Raw genomic sequence first — 20,838 nt, forward strand, 5'->3', positions numbered from 1 at the left:
GTGGCCGAGGAAAACAAAGCATCTCTTCTTGGCTGAGTTCAGTTTTTACTGGACAAACAGCTGTGAACATCTGAGCTGAGCGTCAGTCAACCGGCAGCAGCATAATTAACAGGCGCACGCCAAAAATAATAGCAGCTCTACAGCAGAATTAGGTTTGATTCATTTCAAAGCAACTCATTATAATTATAAAGACACTGTATTCAGAGCTACTTGCTAAATAAAATGAGCAACACTATTCAAAACAACAAACAACCTCTGGAGCTAGAGAGCTTTGAATGGTGCAGAGATGCTGGCACATTATTTGAAGTGTAGGACGATAAAAAAAGGCCCAAACTGCAGCAGTGGCCGGAGGCCGTCAGCTGAACAGTCAACGCTAAAAGCACAGGCGTCCAGACACATGAGACACACTCACGTCCAGTAGAGACTGTGAAGGAGCTGCATCACACCCACTGCACGCGCTTCATGGACGCAGGACTGGGAGCAGTAGGGTGGTGGTCTGATACTCGTCTGTTCCTCGCTGCTCCAGGAAAAACAAACGCTTTCACTCACCGCTGGACAGAGAAACAGCCAAACAAAAGCCACAACAGCAGCCAGTGTTTCCATCATCTGATCCTGCGTGGAAGCCTCTGTCCTGCAGCGCTGTTTACCTAATTCACTGCTGCTCTGTCTAACTCATCCAATGGCTGCAGGAATGTGCAGATCCACAAACAAACAGGCTTCATCCGTCGCCATCGCCTGCATTCAGGAACCTGCACAAAGACTCTGAAGGAAGAGGCCTTGTTGAGGTTCAGTCAGCTCCACACCTCAGTCGAGTCTGTTCCTGCATTTAAAACATAGACTTATTACAGTCAAAACAATACTGATGTTAAGTAGAAATCATTATTCTAAATCAAGGGTTTCTTTGAGAAATAACAACTCCAACAATAGAAATACATATTAGTCTTTTCTGTGCGCCATCTACAGTAGGAATAAATACTTTACGCTGAGAGTTTCTACAGAGAGTAAATGGAAACGTCTCCGTTGATGAGCTCTTTCTGTTTGTAGGTAATGGGAGGTAACAGTCAGACAAACTCTGTCCCCTGTTGGTGGCGTTGTCTGAACGACCTCAGCATAAGACAAAGGCAGAAGACGCATGTTTCATTAAAAGTCTCTTGTTTAATAGTAAATACTTTACTCTCTATGAACAGAACAGTTATGCACATACAAAAGCATGGTTCACTATTTACACTCATCCCTCAAATATCCTCAACTATAAAACACGTCTTTCTATGCTTTTATCAGTGATTGTCACAGGTTTCTTCACATTTATTTAATTGGTTTAACGCTATTGCTCATCCAAATGTTAACACTTGCTGCTGTGATGTCAAATAGACAAGATCTTAAACTGTGCTCATGGGTTTGATACATGCATTAAACCTGACATTCACATTTCTGGCTGTAAAGGTACCTTTGACTATACACCATTCTGTACAGTGCACAGCGACGCTTCTAGTGGAAGGAACGTCACTGTAAAGGGCATGAAATGTGCGTTATCTAATTATGATGAGCTGGAAAACCACAACTGCCGTAGTTTTGTCTTTATAATGGGAGAAGGACCCAATAAAGAAGTAGCGTAGGACCTCTCATTCCTCCACTCTGGACTTTCTCTTGGAGGTCTTGGGTTTAGGGCTGTCGGCCTCTGCGGGTTCTGGGGAACCTGGAGGATCCGTGGGGGGACTTGGGGCCACGTCAGGTTCTGGCTCCAGCGGCAGAGAAGGTCCTCCTGTGAAAAGGAAGGTCAGAAAATGGAATGCAGTTGTTTCACCAGGTTTTTAAGGCTGATGAATGCAGGGTCTTTCTGGTTATATAAAAGAAAACAAGCTCTGTCACATATCACCTGCCTGAGAGCAAACACTAACAACCTGTTTACAGGTTATTTTTGGTTTTAAAACGTGACAGACTTTATTCACTACATGATGAGTGTGAGTGTGTTTTGAAGCATCTCCAGACCTGCGACTTCCTGGTGCTGGTTAACAGATAAATCAAGGTGGCAAAGAAACACAGCCCAGAAGCTCCTTTGAAGAGGAGCACTCCTGTCCACTTACCTTTGAGACGTGAGCCGCTGCAATCGTTCCAGAGTGCCTTAGAATTTATTAGCTTCCTCTCTGTCATTTTTCTACAACTCTGAGTTTCTTTTGTTGCCAAGAATGTAGTAGGAAGAGGTTTGCTGGCTTTTTTCACATTATGTGCAGTGTAGTACAGTGCGGCAGCCGCGCTGTGACTATGAAAGGAGGAGAGAGATCCTTTAAAGCTCGCACTGTAAATGAGAAAATCTGGCTTTGGTTTAATGGAGGTGGAGGTTGTGAAATGTGTCGCTGCCACTGTAACACTTAAATCCTCAGAAGAAATGATTCCAACCTGATCAGAATAAACTTCAGAGAAGTGTTTGGCCTGGCCTGCATTTGCCAGGCTTTATGTGTCATGTCACCTTCACCTTAGAATCACATCAGAGGGTTTCGTACCTGTGGGTAACTGGATATTCTTGTTATAGCTGGCAGCAGAAGACATGGCCTGACCCAGCGCTTGGTTGGTCCCCAGGGCAGCACCAGGGGCTCTGGTGGCTGCAGAGCTCGGCTTTGATTTGGACTCCTTGCCTGGTTTAGTCCACACCACAGACTCTGTCACCTGCAGGGCAGCTGCCATCTTCTGAGCCATGTCCATTAGCTGTTAATGAGAAAAAGGTGAGGCTTAAAAGCAAGAGGATACCACTCTGAGACCTGCAACAACAGGATCTCCAGTACCTCCGGATCAAATTCAAAGTTACTGCTACTGTCTCGAAGCAGGTTGACTTTTCTTTCCATCTCCTGATACTGGTCCAGGGCTCCCTTCTTGTCCCCATGATTATACAGGAAGATGGCAAAGTTCAGGTTAACCAGAGGATTAGATCTGCAGGGAAGTACAAATAAACTCAATGACTAATACAGTTTGAAATCCAGCTTTATAGAACAGACAGGAGTGAGGCAGACTTACTCATCCAGAGTCACAGCCTGTTCATATGCTCTCGTGGCATTTTCAGCGTCTTCTAAGTTCGTCAGAGCCACTGTTGGTCACAAATAAATCATAAAAGTGTAATATGATTAATAAATGTAGGTTGCGTTGAACCAGACATTTAAGTATAAATAACCTGTACCTGCCAGCAACATGTAAAGTTCCCCCATACGTGGGTTCAGGTTGATGGCCGCACTGAGGAAGTGGAAGGCAGACGCGTACTGCTGCATGGTCAGGTGAACCAGACCCAGGTTGTACAACACTTTCCAATCAAAAGGAGACAAGTAGTGAGCCCGTTTCAGGCAGCTGATGGCCTGTGGCAACCATGAGAGAGAGAGAGAATATCTGAATAATATATGATGTCCAACCTAACAAGCGACTGATTCTGCACAATGGATTGACACCACTGTGGTGAACCAAGGCCTGCACAGGAAAACATCTATGCCAGGATCAACTAGTGTCAGCAAACAGACACACTGACTCATTTCCATGACAACATTTCAATTCAAATAACTCACAACAGAAGTCATGAATGTACAAAGAAAGGTTTACACAATTCACAAATAAAAAAAGAATATCTACTGATTCTTCTGTTGCCTTCATTAAGTCCAATCAAGTCACAAACAGCTTTACTCACAGCTACATATTTCTTTTTGCCAAAGAAGCACATGCCAATGTTGTTCCAGAGAGGGGGGCTCTCTGGCACAGCACACGCTGCCACTCGGTACTTGTTCATGGCCACATCAAAGTCACCGTGGGTCTGCATCATACTGCCTGCAGCCAGGATGGCCTGGGAATAAAAACAATGATTAGAGGCATATTAGGAGAAGATGTTCCCTTTGAAACAGCACACAATGAAAGACGGACTGCAGCACGCCTCCACATGACCTTTTATCTTGATCTTTTCAATCTTACGCACTATTTTTATAGCAGAGCAGATTTCTCCACATACCTTATAGTTGTTGGGATCAAAAGTGAGAGCATTTCCCAGGTGCTCAAATGCTTTCTGGTATTTCCCAAGCTGACAAAGAAAAGTAAAAAGCCAAAGAGATGAATAAAGTTACTTCCGTCACAGCTTTCTGACACCTAAATGTCACATATAACTTTTAAAGACAGTTTCTTCTTTAAATATATATTTCGCTATAAAGGTTATTAAAAACTCTCCCTACCTGTAAAAACAGCAGGCCTAGAGTAGTGAGGAGTTCAGTGTTCTCTGGAGAAAACCTTAAATAAGGAGGAGACGAGTGGAATGAAAAATGTCACTTTATCCATCCCTGTAATTGCATTTATTGCCCGCACCGACTCTTGTGCAAACATAGCTGATATTCAGGGAATCTGTGGATTATTCAATCAAGCCTTGATTCAAATTTATTGTGAAGTATTAATTATAACCTGTGGCGAGACAATGTGGCTCAAAAAAAAATGAGAGGAGATGCAGACCGGCATTAAAATAAGACCCGCAGTCTCATTAAGGCTACGCTGCTACAGGGCCACTTCATTCATTCATACCACCAACAGGCGCTGTTATAGACACTGATGTCATTTCCTTATTCACAACCTAATGTTTTAATATTCAGCATGTTAATCAAAGTGAAAAAGGCCCTAAGTTAGAATGTGGAGAGCTTTTTGGGAGAATCATTATTTGAAAAAATGTTGACTTAAAATTGTAATTTCATTAGATCAATCATGAAGAAGACCCCCTGGAAGTAACCAATCTCCACTGAAACTGGGTTTTTATTACATTCTCTTTCATGACTTTCACTAAATGCTAACACGAAGAAAAGAATCACATTAGGACTGCGTAATTATTAACAGTTATTATTAAAACATTTCCCTATTATTTGAGAATGATGAAACACGGTATATAAGTCCTCTTTGAAATGTAATAAGTCTAAAGGAATAATATGCGTCTAACACATTTTTAAATTCCCATCATCATTGACATTTGAACTCGACTTACTCCACGGCCTTCTTGTACACCTCGATGGCCTTGTCAGTGTCTCCAGTCAGCAGGTGGACCTTCCCGAGCATCACAAAGGTCTTGTCATGTTTGTTTGTCTGGAGGCCGATGTTTAGATGCTCTTCAGCCTGAAACAGGGGATCAAAATGGAACACTGGAGAACGGCTGTTAGTCTGTGTAGTGTTGGTACAATCAGTGTACTCACCTTTTTGAAGTCTTTGATGAAGAAATAGCAAACCCCCAGATTATGGCTAATCTCCTGAGGTGGGAAAATGTCAAATTATACTCTTAATGAAACAGCACTGGATAAAGGCTGAGTAACAGCTTTACTGAACACAAACTCCACAGTACTTCTATCAGTATTGATAAAGGGGAGAGTTTAAACTTCCCAAAACATCGACAAGTGATAAATGTGTCTGCTTGGTTAATTTGACAGGCTTTAGGGTTCCCAGTAAGCCAAACAGCCATGAATCTATTTGTAAATGCAACCAATAAGCTGTTTGTGATGAAGTGGTGATTGTCTGAACAAAGCGTTGGTGTTTCTTTACCCAGTCTTTCTCGTTGAGCTTTGCAGCTTCATGATAAAATTCAATAGCTGCTTTGTGCTTTCCCAGGAGAAATCTATGGCGAGAAGCAGTGACAGTGACCCATATGAGAAATGAACCCGTCCTAATCACTCAGCAGTAAAAAGTGGAGGTCTTGTTAGCCGATGGAGCTTTGAGGCTGTAAACTCACAGTGATCTGGCCACTTGTTTGAGGTTGTCAGCACACGTAGGATTAAGGATGGCGCAGCTTTGGAACAGCTCCAGAGACTGTTGAATCTTGCCCTCAAGACGCAAGATTAATGCTGTGGCAAAAGACGAACACAAAAGGATATCAACGCGGTAAAAATCAAAGCCACAGCAGGGGGCCCAAGGAGCAGATTTGGGGGAACTGCATGGTGTAATGACGTGCTGGAGCGTCAACTACAAGAAAGGCTTCATTTGATGTAGCTGTTAATTAAGCTCATATGTGTTGCGCGCGTGCAAGGAACTCACCTTGAACATATATGGCATATTCACACATTCCATTAGTCTCCTGTAGTTGCTCTTTAATGATCACCTCCATGGACACAGAGTGAGAGACAACTTATAATACGGAGGTGATGCGTTGGCAGAGACGTTGAAAGTAACAGCTTCTACAAACACTGACTACACAACGAGGTGAGTGAGCGACAGGACCATGTGGGATGAAGGTACTTTACCTTACACGTGTCGTAGTCTTTGCGGATATAGTGCTGATGGATTAGCCAGTTTCTCCTCTCAATAATGGGAAGCTCTGGAGCTGAGAGGAATGATACAATACGACTTAAGGACTTTGGGAGATTTTGGAGCTTATTACAAGTTACTGTTCCATTTGTGTCGTCTTTATTTGACAACTAAATGATTAATGCTCAAGTGCCCTCCTTTCTCAGTCATTAGCAAGTCTCTGACAGCTAACACAGATGTAACACTTCAGCCTAAAGTCACAGACTAAATTTAAGTCAATTCACTCTGTAACACTTTGCTTATTAGCACTGTTTTGCTCACGAGCAGCTGACACCAAGTTATGTCTGTTTGGCCTATTTTTAATTCATGGTGGGTTTTTTATTTGACAGCTGAATAAATAATCCTGAAAGCAGCCTCCTTCTGCAGTCACTAGCAACTGTTTGATCTGACAGTTAACACAGATGTTAACACTTCAACTAAAACCCTGGGCTAAATTATAATCAGTTCGCCGGCACCGTGTAAGCAAGTTTTTGGTTCCAAAAGCTGCTGTTTCCTGTCTTCCTTTTAATGTCTCAGCAGGTTGAGATATTCTTCCCGTTGCCAGGGCAACAATGTCTCTCACAAGCCAGGTGCCTGTGACAGAACAGAGAAGGTACTGAGACAGACTGAAAGAGGGGGACTGGAGGAAGGAGCAGCACAATAGCAAGGCAGCTTCAGAAAAGGTTAAGCAAAGCCCCGAGTCGTCGCCTCACAATACACGCTTCCATTTCACAAGCAGGCGAACATAATTCCAATTCATTCACTAATCCTGTTATCTTGCACCTACTACCTTCCTCCAAGGCTAAAAATAGAAATCAAGGCAAAGTGAAATCAAGTGGCAGGCGTTGAGTGTGCCACTGACTTTCAGGGACTCATTACTAAAGTGACAGTGTGAATTACACGCAAGCTTCCTTCTGTTTTCTCTCTTTATCTGTCGCCGCTTCAAGCGGCGCTGTTGATCTGCTACTTCAACTGAAGCTCCTTCCAACTAGTTCACAGAAATCCTCCCCATCGCTGAGTGCAAAACTGCAAAGGCTTCACACGTTTGCTTCGTCAAGATTTGTAATGGCGACATTTGTAGCAACCTAATCCGCCTCCTTTGTGCTGAGACAGCAATAATATTCTTGTCTCTAGGTTTCAGCTGTGGCCCTGAGGCGCTTCGGTGTCCACTTACAAAAAACAGGGCATGTTTGGAAGGAGGAGATGTGAAAGAAGAGCGACATATACGGTATTCCTGCGACTACGACGGAGAAGAATTGTGGAGAAGAGCACAGCTTGAGATCCCCTAAATATAGCCCTGTGAAGAAATTCATCCAAAACATGAGGACTTTCCTCATTGTTCTATTTGATCTGGCTAATGCTAAGACAGATTTGCCTTCCATAGCTTCAACCATCTGCTACAAGGGGATAAGAGCTGCAGAGAGGCATGCTGAGATCAAAGAACACATGTGGAGAATGTAATGAAAAATACGATGAAAATTATTTTTGGAGTTTTTAGCGTAAGATATTAGACATGTTGGTCTTCACCAGTTATCTAGTGTCATATTCAGTTACAGACAGTTTTCTTTAGAATAATTAGATTATCGCGTCTCCTTGAGAAGTGTAGAAATACAGTTTTTTTTCTTGCCAGAAAATTGACTTGATTCTATAAAAATTAAACATGCTGTGTGGGTGAAATTACTCTTTATTGTTGGTTCAAATTGATTTTAGCTGTTTCTACTGAGCATCTTTATATCTAACAGGAGGTGTTTTTTAAGACATTCTAAGTGACTGTAAAATGTAATAAAAGGAAATAATATGCTCAGTGTGTATAATAAATACATTTTGACAGTTTCAACACAATTGCAAAGCATTATGCTTTTCTTAAAATATAATGTCAATTATGAATGAATAACAGTAATAAATCACTAGCTTATATCTTTTATATCAATATTTAGAATAAAACCGAATAAAATATATGCTTTAAACAAGGGTTAAAAACCTCAATCAGTGCTTATGTTAACAATTTTTTATTATAAGTATATATCACTGTGAGACACACATTACAATATGCTGTATAATTAGCTATGATTCTCATACACCTGACTGAATTTCTATTTTTAACACAACTTCAAAAAGCATGAATATTTTACATACTTTAAAGGGACTGTGTGTCACTACAGATCATGCCTACACACACACACACACACACACACATATATATATATATATATATATATATATATATATATATATATATACACCTCAATTACATTTGATACGTGGCTAAGAAGCTCACAGCTTTTTCCTTTCAAGGATGGTGCAGAAAAGGGTAAGGGAGACCTCTGCAGGACGAAAACGTCACAACTACCCTTAATCTCGTATTTTTTACTAGTTCAGGTCAAATATTAGTGATGTGTTATATATAAAAAGCAGCTTGTGTATATATCATGTTTCAAACCAACCTTTAGGTGCCCGACGTTTCTTTGCATCAGTTGTTTCAAGTGGGGGCTGCAATTAATAAAACAATAACATCATTATCAGTGTAATAACCTCTATATTACATAATACACAGTGCACACATGTATGAAACCAATAATGACCAGCTCCACCAAAACATATTTGCCACACCCAGAAAGATTTCTTTCTAAGAACCAGGTCAAAGTTCTGACTGTCTGAAATGTGTGCTGGCTGATTGAAGTGAAGTGTTTTACTACTATACATGATGCAAAGTGGGGTTAAAAAGGTTGTGTTTTGGCTAAATGACTGACAGAACTGCTCTAAGTTCCTCCCAGATTCACGTGCATCCCATTGTTACGCTGGCTCAATAACCAAACCCTGAGTAAATTGCACTGGCTGCGAACTGGTGCACGCATGCGCACTGATTTGCTTGACAACATATTTCATATTTGACTCACTTGTGGATGCTAGTGTTTCGTTGGAGCAACGTATTAATATTGGTGTACAAACATACACAACAATAGATGCTGTATCATTGCTCATAGCATAACGGGGGTTTTAGGTAACGTTGGGCTAATTTCTAGCCCCTGCATTGATACAATGTCAATAAAGTTAGAGTGAAGCGTGGGCTAAGGCTGGTCAGCGGTACGTGACAGCCCCGTGTCTCTGTGGGGGTCTCTGTCTGTAGCTACCGTCCGCTCCTAGGCTTTAGTTCGCCATTAGCTGAATGAGATTAGAGGCACAGCGCGAGTTAACATTAGCTCCATCTTAATCAGTTTAGCTCTGACTTCACCAGTTAGCTGTTTAGCTAACAGCCAGGCAACCAGCGTTATATGAAAGTTGCGCTAAAACCTCTTCTTACGTGTGCTACATTACTACAGTATCACAAACTGTTGTCATAGCAACCAGTTACATTTGCTCAACTAAGCCTTAACTAGCTTTAGGTTTGCACTTACCGCCGACGGCAGCACTTCATCCGCCATCTTGGGATGATCAACACTACAAGCTGTTGCCATGGATACATCTCAGGAATGCGGACGATTGTTGCCAGGTTGGACATGTTTAGGGTTGCCAGATTTGATGTGTAACATTAATGAAAACTAAGATAACAACCGTACCAGCTTAACTAACTAGCCTAACTAGTTGTTGCGATCACTATGTACTTTAAACTAAGAATACAACACCTTTCATCAGACTTGAAACAGTAACATTTAATTAGTTTGTAAAGAATAAACAACCCATTATTAATAGTCATGTCAAGCCCTAAACCGTTCTGGCTGATATTTGGCAAATATTTTAGAAAAACTGTTTTGGGAAAGTTATGCTGGTTTGATTAAAGAGTGGGTGGAGCAGGGTGCAATAACAAAACCTTTGACCAAAGGACTGCTGCGATATAAAAACAGTTAAGAGCCACTGTAATAGACATGATGGAAGTGGTGGAAATTGCAGGTATTAAAAGCTGCTCGCCCACTCAGCGGCTGATGAGTTCTCGTCTCCTTCCTTGGAGCTGAAAACACTCCCGTGTGATGCCAGTGTTAGACTGAGACTGTCTTATTTCCATAGGATATTCCCTAATATGAGTCCTAACGTGCCATACAACCCTCCACAGTCAAAAATTCAAAACAGCAGTCAGTTTATTAAATGTTAAAACCGAGAACCGTTTCCAACAACTTTCCCTGCAAGAATTAATTAAATAGGTAACCATTATATACACAGGACACCAAATTAAACACAATGATCATAAAACAGGTTCTCTGTAAAGACAAACTCAGTGGTGAAAAACAAATGCCTGGTGCCTTCATCTCGACAAACCGATGGGTTACACCTGAAGGAAGGCCCAGAAGTTACAATGAAATAAAGTGATTCAGTGTTACAGCGACAAAAAGGGGAGATCTGGACAGAAAACAGTATATATATATATATATATATATATATATATATATATATAGACAAGTAAAAATACAAATGCAGTAAGAAGGTACAAACTACTCAGTAACACCACTCCTCTCTATAGTTGAATGCATAATTGATAAGTCTTGTGTTCTTTGTGCTCATGAACGCGCATCTTAATAAATGCATTAAATTCTAAACGCAGCTCTGTAACCACACATTCATACAACTGCATCAGCTTTCACTGTAATCACTGCAAGAGTTCATGATAGAACATTTCCTTTAGTACCTGACTATATAAAAGTGTGACAGTAATTTACCCAAAAGCTTTTTTAAATCTCACTTCATCTAACTCATTAAGTTGATCAACACAGCATGAAAAAGACCTTCATCCCATTACCTTCACTGATCACCTGTTCATCCTATACAGTAGCAGTAACCTGATGTATCTCACTTTACAGGGAAGCCAGTCTGACTGCAATAACTTCAAAATTTAAAGAGTAAAGTGTCGGCTACTTTACGCGGTTAAAGAGACTCCTTACCCTGTACAGTAAATATACGCAAAACATTCTCATGTCAAGTTTTCTATTTCTGTGATCAATTCTTCTTTTGTATGAAAAACTGACAGAATGACTTTTACTGGTGCTACATTAACACATGAATAATGAAACAGAACTCCTAATACATTGCACTAGCATTACCAGTGACCGTGTTGCTGATGCCTACATATTTACTGTTCATTAAATTAGGAGTTTTTTCTATGCACCTTCTGCCTTTTGTGCCTAAACCTCAGCACATCATTTCTAACATTGCCCAGACTAAATCTGATATCAATATTTGACTTTAGAGCAGTTTAAATAATAACGTCATAAAGAGTTCCAACACCAGTGTGTGTGTGTGTAAAGGTTTGTACTCTAAGTGAACACACAGTCAGGTGTAACCACACCTGAATATGTTTCAGCTTAGACTCGTTTGTTGTTTGCCCTTTACATTTAGTAATACCCCTCTTCTCCCCAAACCTTTTCAAGATCTGTGTAATGGCTAGTTTTGTATGTTGGTCAGGGAGACTAGCCTGTAGCCTCAGGATGTGGGTCTAATTCCCCTGGCCCCGGCCGAAGGCTCCCTGTGCAGCAGAGGAGGCAGCGCCGGTCGCTGCCGTCTGGAAGGATCGGTTGGTTAGAACTCCCTGGGAGAACTCCTGCTGGGCCTTGGAGAAGCTGGCACCTGTTCTTCTGTACTTAGAATGGACCTGTGTACACGTGAAGCAGCGTCAGGTGAATGTTGTGTGGAGAAACTCACCGCACACCTGAGTCAAAGCAACACAAGCTGAACTAATGAAAAGTAAGGAGAATGTATGATTGTACCATTTTCAGTAGGATGATGGCCAGGACAGCGTTTACAGTGAAAAACCCAGCTACCACCATCATAACCACAGCCACAGCCAGGTTAGGCGTGATCATGGAGATAGCCGTGATCCATCCGCTGTCAACAAAAAGGAATACCAACAAACGTCATGACAGCCCCTTTACAACATTTACTTTACATATACTATTCTGTACAACTGGTGGTTGGCAATAAAAACAACTTAATGGAAAAGTATGAGCTCTATATATGAGTGAGTGCTGGAAAACAGGAAAGCCTGATATTATATGACGCAGACAAGAAACCTAAAGAGAAAAGTTCTACACACTTACAAATCAGCAACCCAGACAAGTTAGGGCAGCAGGAATCTGTCAGAGAGATGCAAGAGAGGAGATACAGGGCAAGAAGTCTCAAAGGCGTGAAGGAAGACGCTTCTGCTGATCTACCATCATCATGAACAGAGACTCTAGGACGTATTTACAAAACATCAAATCTTCCTGAAACTCGTCACAGACTTAAAACTTTAGTCCTAAAGGCTTTGTGACTTATAAGGTTTCCTCACTCAGGCAGAAACTACTTTGAGAGAGAGTTTTGTAAATAAGGCCCTTAGACAACAGCCTCATGCATCTAGACCCCCTTTAGGCTTTCACCCCCACTGATGGTTAGTGAGTTGCACTGACCTGTTCCCCCATTTAGGGATGCCCACAGACTGGATGATGTACACGGCCACTTGAAAGAAAAAGACAAAGAAGAAGAAGAAGAAGCTGAAGGAGCTGTCAGACCTGCGGAGAAGAGACAAAAGCAGTCGTTTGCAGCCACGTCAAAGTACAGATTTTGCAATTATTACACAATGACAAAATATTTCAAAGCTTTGGTAATTCTGTATCCCATAAAATCCCATTAAAGCATAGAAGCTCTGCAGATATTAATAAAGCTAGAGAACAGGGTGGGATGAGTGTCAAAGAGCAATTATAACAAGCATCTGAGGCTCAACCTAGTGATGCAGCTGCAGAATGATACATCTAAATTAATTAATATATGGCCACTTTAAATAAAATAATGAACAATGCAAGGCAGCATTATTATTATTATTATCATCATCATCTTCTACTGGTGAACATCACACCTGAAGGCCTTGTAGACAGGTCTGTACCAGCAGACGAAGGACACGGGGGTGAAGAGGATGAACCAGAGGATGGACAGACCGAAGTCGACCCCGTTCCCAGAGTCAACGGTGAAGGAAGCCAGACAAGCCAACACGTTGAGGAAGAGAGTGGACGAGTGGACTAAGGAGACAAACAGCAAACCAATCCAGGGCAGTGAGGATGCTGGAGCTTGGGCAAATATTCAAAATATCATCCAATGCAAATCATTGTTTGTTCAATGAGCCATGTTCATTAGAGAAGATATTTTACAAGCCAACGTGGGTCAACCACACCACGTTACAGACCCACAATGCACGCAGGGTACATACACATCCACAGGTAATACATTCTCCTGCAGATCCTGCGGTACTCCTCAGGGATCTCCTCCTCAAAGTCCTGGTAGAAGCACGGCTTCACAGGGGAGAAGCTGGGAAGCGGTGGCCAGTTGTTCTCTTTAACTGAAACACAACAGCTGGATTGTCAGCGTCTGTGCTGTGTGCGTCTCTATACGGAAACCGATGCGGCCGCTCACCTCCCGCGCTCCCTCCTCCAGATGCTCGGTTCTGGAGCTCCCTCTCCTTCCGGTCCAGCTCGGCGGCCTTCCGCTCCAGCTCCTCCTGCTGTCGGACCAGGTCCGCCTGGGCGGCGGCCGCCGTCGCCTGACGGGAGACAGTTCAATGTGGTTTGTGCAGCAGCAGCTGTCATGTAGCAGATACTGAAACCGGCCTCAGCAGCCCTGTGGTTTCACCACTGACACCCGCCTCAAACAAGGGCTTATGAACATTCAAACAGGCTCTGCCTGCTAGAATCAGCAAGTCTGTTGGTCTTTAGTGGAGACTCGTCTAACAATGTTAAATAGCCCAGAGTCTCTTCCTTCACAAGACAAAGTGTACTAAATGGAATGAATGAACATTTGTCCTAGAGCTGAAGCCACAAACCTTCCTTCTAATGGAACTCTGAGCACTCACCTTGCGGCTCTGCTCCACGGACGTCTGCAGCACCGCGGGCTGGGAGGCGCCGGCGGCCACGGGGATGGTGGTGTCCGAGTGGTTTCCCTGCGACACAGCACGTCTCAACCAAGTCAGTGTCCCTGCATCATAAAAGCACGGTGGCCGATAACAGGACGGGAACGAACCGTGCTGACGGAGGTGAAGGGATTGAAGTCTCCGAGGCTCGAGGCGGCTCTGCTGGTGGCCTGAGTGACGGAGGCATCCTGACGAAACAAACAACACCAAAGAACAGCTGTGGCGTCAGCGCGAGCTCCCTGCAGTGACGCGTCCAGGAGCAGCACCTGCGGCCCAACGGCCGTCCACGCAACTAGCAGACGTGACTCCGTAGAACGAATTCAAATAAACACACGTCCTGTGATGCTGTTCATCGCTGTAATGTTGTTAGACGTAGAAACCAGCGCAACCCGCTCAGGTTGCTCCTTTTCCACGCACTGCGCCGTGAATCACCGCGTCGCTCGAAGACCTGTTTACCAAAAGCTGCCTGTTCTACAGAAGCCTTCTGGAAATGGCGCGCGCAGGAGCAGCGCTCAGCTGATGCCACGGGTCCGCGAGCACCTGTTCCCGCGGCTTCCTACCTGCGCAGGTGCGCCGGAGCCCACGCGCCGCCTGACGAAAACCCTCCATAAGACCTGTTCACGTCTTTGACTTCCACGTTTGACACTTTGAAGCAGAGGCGACTCTTTAGCCAGGAAATGCCGAGGCCAAACCCAGCAACCAACCAAACAGGTTCTGTTACAGCATAGCTCCTTCTGTCTTCACTTTACGTGTCCGAAGTCTCGCCACGGCACAAAGGAACCAAAGCCGGAGCCTCACCTGAAACGGGTTCACGTCCACCGGATCCGCAAAGGGGTTGCTGTCAAACTCAGACATCGCGTATAAAAGTTGAACCTTGTGTGAAATGAACAAAGCGACAGCTCCCGTGTCCCCTGCGGCTGCTCCCGACTTCTAGCGCTACTGTGACACAAGGCCTCTGCGCATGCGCCGCTCCAAAGGCGCACCAGCGTCACCGGAGGCTGACCCGGGTCGTTTCTAATCAATTACTCGGAGTTTCTTTTTGAAAATAGTGACACCTGGCTTCTCTCACAACGCTAATTCAGTCGGCTGAGCCATGTCTCATAGAACAGGAAGCAGCCTACGATGACAGAACATAGAAACATGGGGTTCATGAATGCCTGAACAAATCTTAGTTACTTAAAAATTCAGAATAATAAAATTACACCCCCTTGGTTTTGTACTAGAAACGCACAAGGAAATGCTCCAGTCCTGCCTGTTCTCCAGGCATCCCTTGCCCACCTCCTGCCCAAAGGTTTGATAATAAATTCAAACGCTGGAAATGACAGAATGGTACAAAAACAAGCAGAACAGAGGTCCTCGAGCACCAGGGTTGGACACAGCGTCCTGACTAGTAACTTCCTCATGAGGGGAGGAGACAACAGAACGTTAAAGCTCGAAAAAACCTGGAATGTGTTAGTGGATATGTTCCTGCTACAATGTACAAACTCAATGGAGCTGAACAGGAAATGTAGGGCTGATAAAGGTCAATTATAAAAGATGAGATAAAGGGTGAATTAAGGTAATGTCTTTTGAAATGGACATGCAGTAAAACGATACTTCTTTATTTGTGGGAAAAATTAAGGTTGATTAAGTTTGGCTGCTCGTTCCCTTCATTGCAGCACATATTCACTGTTCCATTGTTCCATACTTACTAAAAAACAGCTGCATTCATTTTGTGACAAGATGTTGTAGTGATGATCACTGCATGTAGTCTCAGTACTCATGTTAATCACTGCAGTAATGATTCTACACAAGGTTCTTTGTGAAATCCAGGCAGTGACATTTTGGCCTGGCAGTAAATATCACACTGGTTTGGTAGCGATAACGCAGAATAAATTACTGAGCACAAATCTGTAGCTAACCTATAATTAAGAAGAATTCTTATGAAGTATGATTCTTCCAGACACACTTTAAAAAGCACGGGTGAAACAGTGAAACAATAGAAATAAAAATAGCTGAAATGCATTTAGCTGGTTATCGTTACACTGTCACTGTGAAAGCAACATTTCTATGGACGTAAACAGCATCACCTACTGTGACAGTGTATGTACTGTACAGCATAATGATAAAATTATATTTTAACATTTATTTAGGCATTAGAGCTAAATTGAGACAATGAGCCCTCGATAAAAGAAAAAACAACAGCAGAATTCTCGTTAAAAATGACAGGAGGCCGATTTGATGCTTTTCTCAGTTGCTATTGAGCAAACACTTTAGGAACAGAAGGTGAAGGTGGGCTGGGTAACCACACAATGGCATCTGTACACACAAACTTAGCTGTACAGTACATTACAACTGTTATATGGCTGTCAAGCAGTGACGCAGAGATTTCACACACATCGGACATTCGTGGCAGCGCTGGGATCCCTCGCTGGAACACGCACCAGCTGACTTGGTCCCTTTGATGGCATTATTCCTCCCCGTAACGGGGAAACGAAAGCAGCACGAACTAAAAACAACCAAGTGCTTTTTCTTTCTCGCACGTTAGGTCACGCATGAGCACTACGCACATGCTCTCACACACACGCACACACAGACACACACACTCTGACGTGTAAATCATCCACTGCCAAAATCCGTACAACTCTGTCCAGGATAATAATAATAAAAAAGATAAATATTTGACTTCAACTACCCAGCAGAGACTGGTGTTCTGGTTTTGTACAGTATTTATACCTGTATATTATATGCTATAAAGAATTCTGTGCCATTAAAATTTATTAAATAAAAGAAAAAAAAAAACATTTGTAACAAGAGCAACCGCTGCTACGTCACCTTGTTAGAAACCACAACTCAAAGCAGTTTTTTAATTATCGTGAGCTTTAAGTTCACTGCAACATCCGTGATGTTGCTGGTTGTCGTCTTCTTTATTGTAACACGGCTTCAGGGCCTCAGAATGGAACATTCCCTTTTCCGTCTTCCATCTCAGGGCGTCTCCTCTTGGGGCTGAGCGAGGAGCTGCCAAGGCACTGAGAGCATGAGTGGCATCTTAGTCCTGGGAGGAGGAGCCCGTCGGCCGATCTGTCCTCCTCTGGAGGCGGAAACGCCGTACGCGGCACTTGGGGACACTTCTTTGCAAAAAAAGGCTAAGAAAACATGCTGAGGGAGGTGGAGGTCAGAGGTCACCGGGTCACTGTCACACAGGCGCTTGGACAAGGAGCACGTTGGCGTCTCCGCGTCCTTCATACCATGAATTCACTGCTGCCGTACATCACCACCTGCTGCGGCACGTCTGCGGCGTCGCCGCTGCGGCCGTCGTCGCCGCCGCCGTCTCTGGCCGACCTCGAGTGCCTGCTGGCCTTCAGCTTCTGCCGGCCCTTCTCAGGGTTGAAGGTGCCTCTGCTGGTGAACTGGGGTCTCTCGCCGTACGCGCCTTCGGGGTCTCCTGTGGGGCTGTCCAGGCTGTCGGACTGCGAGGGGTGCGCTGCGTTCAGGGACTGCGTTTTGGAGTGGAAACGAAAGCGCCGGGTGGTCGCGGAGGAGGACGAGGACGATGGGTTAAAGTGTGACGACGAAGAGTAGGAGGAAACGCTGGAGCAGGAGTCCACGGAGTCGAGGGAGTCCGGCTGGCGACGGAGAGTGTGGCGCCGGGGGCTCTTCATAGCTCTAGAAGTCAGTCTCTCTGTAATCACAGACGATGTTTGTCTCAGTAGAGTGTGTGTGTGTGTGTGTGTGTGTGTGTGTGTGTGTGTGTGTGTGTGTGTGTGTGGAAGGAGGTTGATGTGTCCTATATAATATCATACCAGAGAGGTCACAAATGGTTGCCTCAGAGTCCACATTGAGGTTTTCGGAGCTGTCAGCTGTACCGATGGAGGCCTCCGACTCCAAGGTCTCATCATCTGAAGCTCGTGGCTCCAAAGACAACATCTCAAAAGTCAGTTCCTCTCTGTGAAAGGAAAATGCACCCAGATGAGATGAGTTTGGATGAACATGACTCACTTCGGTTCCAGAACTATTCAAATGCAGTGACTTTACTTCTCTTTCTGCAGGTTTTCGATTTGCTCCGTCAGCACCCGCTCCTCGTGCTGCATGACCGTCTGCTGATGCTCAGAGACCTCAGTCAGTGACTCCGCTCCCTCTTCAACCCGACTCCCCTCCATCACAGCATCAGATGCTGGTGGAAGCTGAGGGCTCACTGGAGGTGAGGATGTGTAGGAGCTCTGTCGCTGGATGTGGCCTTTGCCCTGAGAAACGAGTCAGAGATGTTTTATCACTAATGTGGACATTATACTGAAGACCATAGACAGTAAAAGACACTGTTACATTCACATTCACACCTCTCACTCACTCTAAAAGACACAGCACGATGACACAAATGTTACCTTTAAAGCTGCATTCGAGTGCTCAGAGCAAAATAAAATAAAATAATCACTGATACAGACGCTGATGAGGATTTTCAATTTGTCCTAATTCTAATTTTAGTTTGTCCACGGAGACACACCAAAACAATCCACTATTTATAGTCTACACTCTACATTGAATCAAAGCCTGACTGCAAAATTACCATCAACAACAAGGCAGAAGCAACAGAGCCTTAATCTGACAAACAAACAGCAGTGATCAGCACCACGGCCTCAGACATGGAGGATGTGTAGATACCGTGGAGTGTGTTAGTTAATCCAACAGCTACTAGTACAGTCTGTGTTAGAGGAAAGGACTGCAGACGGAACGTCAGGGTATGAGCCATCTTACCTTGGAGCGTCGGATCAGGGTCAGCCTTCTCTTGGCCTTGTTCTCAGCAAATTCCAGGGTACAGATGTCTTTCAGTCGCACTTTGTACTTATTCATCTGCTCACAGATGATTAGTTCTACACACCTGTGGAGGAACGAAAAGACATAAAAGCACGCGTTCCTCTGAAAAGGATGCGCTCGCGGCTGGCGCCCGCTCGTCTGCTCTTACGCCGTGGTTTTGCTGATGTCCTGGACGCTCTGCAGCGGGTCGATGGTGTCGGGACAGCGGAGGATGCAGGGGGCGAAAACGATGGCGAGGGCGTTGGCGGACATGCGGTTGGTGTCCTCCTGCAGCGCGATCCTGGAAGCGCGAACGCAGCGTGAGAAGAGTCTGCGCGGAGTCTGAAACCAGCCGCGACTGGTGAGTCTCACCTGACCAGATGGAAAATGAGGCGCTCCAGGGTGTTCAGCTGCGTTCTGCTCAGCTGGTCGATGACACAATAAACCCCGCGGGTCATTTCCTTTTTATCCTGCAAACCTGAAGAGGCGCAGGTCTGTTTATTTCACGCCTGCGGATGACCTCCAGCTGGATGTGACGCCTGGACGGCGCCGGCCACTTACCAATGGCGCGTATGAACTCCTCGTAGAGCTCAAAGGTCATCAGGGGATTGGGCAGGTCCCTCAGCCACTGCTTGAACACGCTGGCGATGACGTGGATGTTGTAGCCGTCCAGGTTCACGTTGTCCACGTCTGCGCGTCACAAGGACACGTGCACGTTAACAGCCTCTGCAGCGTCGGCGCCGGACGCGGCGGTCGGCCCATTCGCCACACTCACCGGTGTCGAGTCCCTGCTTCAGCTCCTTGATCTTGTTGTTGGCGCCCGGCTTCCTGTAGATGCCTTCCACGTACAGGCCGTGCATCTCGATGTAGTTGATGAGCTTCTCGACTACCAGGGGCACCGCGCGCTCGTCGTTGGTCAGACGGGAAACCTCCACTCCGAACTGCCTGGAGGAAAGCTCCGGGTCGAACTGACGCCAGCAAGCAGTGATTGGTCACATGTTAAAGTCAGGATCCATTTAACATAACAATCAACTTAAGCGGTGACAGATGTTACACAAGCCACTCCACAGAAAGCACCAAAATGGAGATCATGAGACGTTACCGCGCGGTTGCTTAATACGTGACTCACCTTCTTACTGCATTTGGTGGTCGTCTTCTGGCAGCACTTCTTGTGACAGGCGTAGCGACACACTGGATAAACACAGGCCGAGAAATCAAACACATCACTTCCATTATCTACAGAGAGGCAGTGTCTCCTCATCATTCAGCAGAAGACGGGACAGAGGAAAATGAAGCGCTAGCATCTGAGAGGCCAGGAGAGAGTCGGCAGAAGGAAAAGGTCCTGAGCAAATGAGGACAAACTGTGTGGAATGATGTCTGGAGAGACGGAGCCGCAGAACTCATGAGTCCAGTTGAAAACAATCTGATTAGAGCAGAGGGTGGGGCTGAAGGCTGAGGCCGAGCGTGTGTGTGTGTGTGTGTGTGCGCGCTCTACAGAGTCTGAAGCCAGTACCAGGGTTGAGTTACTATTATATCAGTTTGTGCGTGTGATTCCGGTTTGGAACCACTCCTTAAAAATAAGGGACAAGCAACAAATATGATCCTTGCCAGACAAAGAGCGTATTAGACCTATTATTTTCCAAACCGTGACACTCTGCACGCTCACATTTGCAGACGCAGGCGCGGTCCATCATCCAGATGAGCGACGAGCAGTATTCACAGTATGTGGGGATGCTGTACTGGGTGGACCTGAAGATGTGGCCGTTGTGCTCCTCCACCTGCACAGAGCACGTTTACAATCAGACGACGGACGCTTCCGTTAGTGACGACGATGAACAGAGACTCACGACGTCCAGGTCCTTCTTCCTCCGCTTCTTGCGCTCGGGTTTCGGCGCCTGCTGCAGGGAAACAAATGCATGAGCAGACGTTCGGGC

General features: G+C 44.8%; 3 protein-coding genes across 11 annotated transcripts in view; all 3 read right to left on the reverse strand.

Annotated features, from left to right (window-relative positions):
- Window positions 1-1,135: 1,135 nt before the first annotated feature.
- Window positions 1,136-9,759, reverse strand: bbs4 (Bardet-Biedl syndrome 4). Of its 2 annotated transcripts, none has more exons than XM_029145236.2 (16): window positions 9,669-9,759; window positions 8,718-8,763; window positions 6,231-6,310; window positions 6,025-6,088; window positions 5,723-5,834; window positions 5,536-5,608; window positions 5,193-5,246; window positions 4,988-5,115; window positions 4,197-4,251; window positions 3,980-4,048; window positions 3,665-3,817; window positions 3,170-3,341; window positions 3,010-3,079; window positions 2,781-2,925; window positions 2,502-2,703; window positions 1,136-1,762 (listed from the first exon to the last, which is right to left on the reverse strand). In XM_029145236.2, the coding sequence occupies exons 1-16, from the start codon at window positions 9,726-9,728 to the stop codon at window positions 1,623-1,625; spliced, it is 1,623 nt and encodes a 540-aa protein (XP_029001069.1). In that variant the 5' UTR covers window positions 9,729-9,759; the 3' UTR covers window positions 1,136-1,622. The 2 variants fall into 2 exon arrangements, with proteins under 2 accessions (XP_029001069.1, XP_055363219.1); XM_055507244.1 differs by lacking the exon at window positions 1,136-1,762 and adding an exon at window positions 1,769-2,260.
- A 569-nt stretch (window positions 9,760-10,328) lies between these two features.
- On the reverse strand, window positions 10,329-15,145 carry scamp2l (secretory carrier membrane protein 2, like). The gene is made up of 9 exons (XM_029143732.3): window positions 14,933-15,145; window positions 14,245-14,322; window positions 14,078-14,164; window positions 13,642-13,768; window positions 13,439-13,567; window positions 13,091-13,250; window positions 12,645-12,746; window positions 11,967-12,084; window positions 10,329-11,851 (listed from the first exon to the last, which is right to left on the reverse strand). The coding sequence occupies exons 1-9, from the start codon at window positions 14,987-14,989 to the stop codon at window positions 11,696-11,698; spliced, it is 1,014 nt and encodes a 337-aa protein (XP_028999565.1). The 5' UTR covers window positions 14,990-15,145; the 3' UTR covers window positions 10,329-11,695.
- Window positions 15,146-16,350: 1,205 nt separating this feature from the next.
- Window positions 16,351-20,838, reverse strand: part of myo9aa (myosin IXAa) — a 49,448-nt gene continuing 44,960 nt past the window's right edge. For 6 of the 8 annotated variants that reach the window (XM_029143729.3, XM_029143730.3, XM_041069942.2 and 3 more), the window contains 11 exons: window positions 20,752-20,802; window positions 20,571-20,682; window positions 20,034-20,095; window positions 19,680-19,872; window positions 19,466-19,594; window positions 19,277-19,382; window positions 19,074-19,205; window positions 18,866-18,989; window positions 18,149-18,357; window positions 17,917-18,059; window positions 16,351-17,795 (listed from right to left, as the gene is read on the reverse strand). In XM_029143729.3, coding sequence (XP_028999562.1) covers window positions 17,356-17,795; window positions 17,917-18,059; window positions 18,149-18,357; window positions 18,866-18,989; window positions 19,074-19,205; window positions 19,277-19,382; window positions 19,466-19,594; window positions 19,680-19,872; window positions 20,034-20,095; window positions 20,571-20,682; window positions 20,752-20,802 — 1,701 coding nt within the window. In that variant the 3' untranslated portion in view covers window positions 16,351-17,355. The remainder of the gene's footprint in view (window positions 17,796-17,916; window positions 18,060-18,148; window positions 18,358-18,865; window positions 18,990-19,073; window positions 19,206-19,276; window positions 19,383-19,465; window positions 19,595-19,679; window positions 19,873-20,033; window positions 20,096-20,570; window positions 20,683-20,751; window positions 20,803-20,838) is intronic. The other 2 variants (XM_029143727.3, XM_055507243.1) reach the window with 1 other exon arrangement.

Source organism: Betta splendens, chromosome 3, assembly GCF_900634795.4.
Source record: "Betta splendens chromosome 3, fBetSpl5.4, whole genome shotgun sequence".
Lineage (NCBI taxonomy): Eukaryota > Metazoa > Chordata > Actinopteri > Anabantiformes > Osphronemidae > Betta > Betta splendens.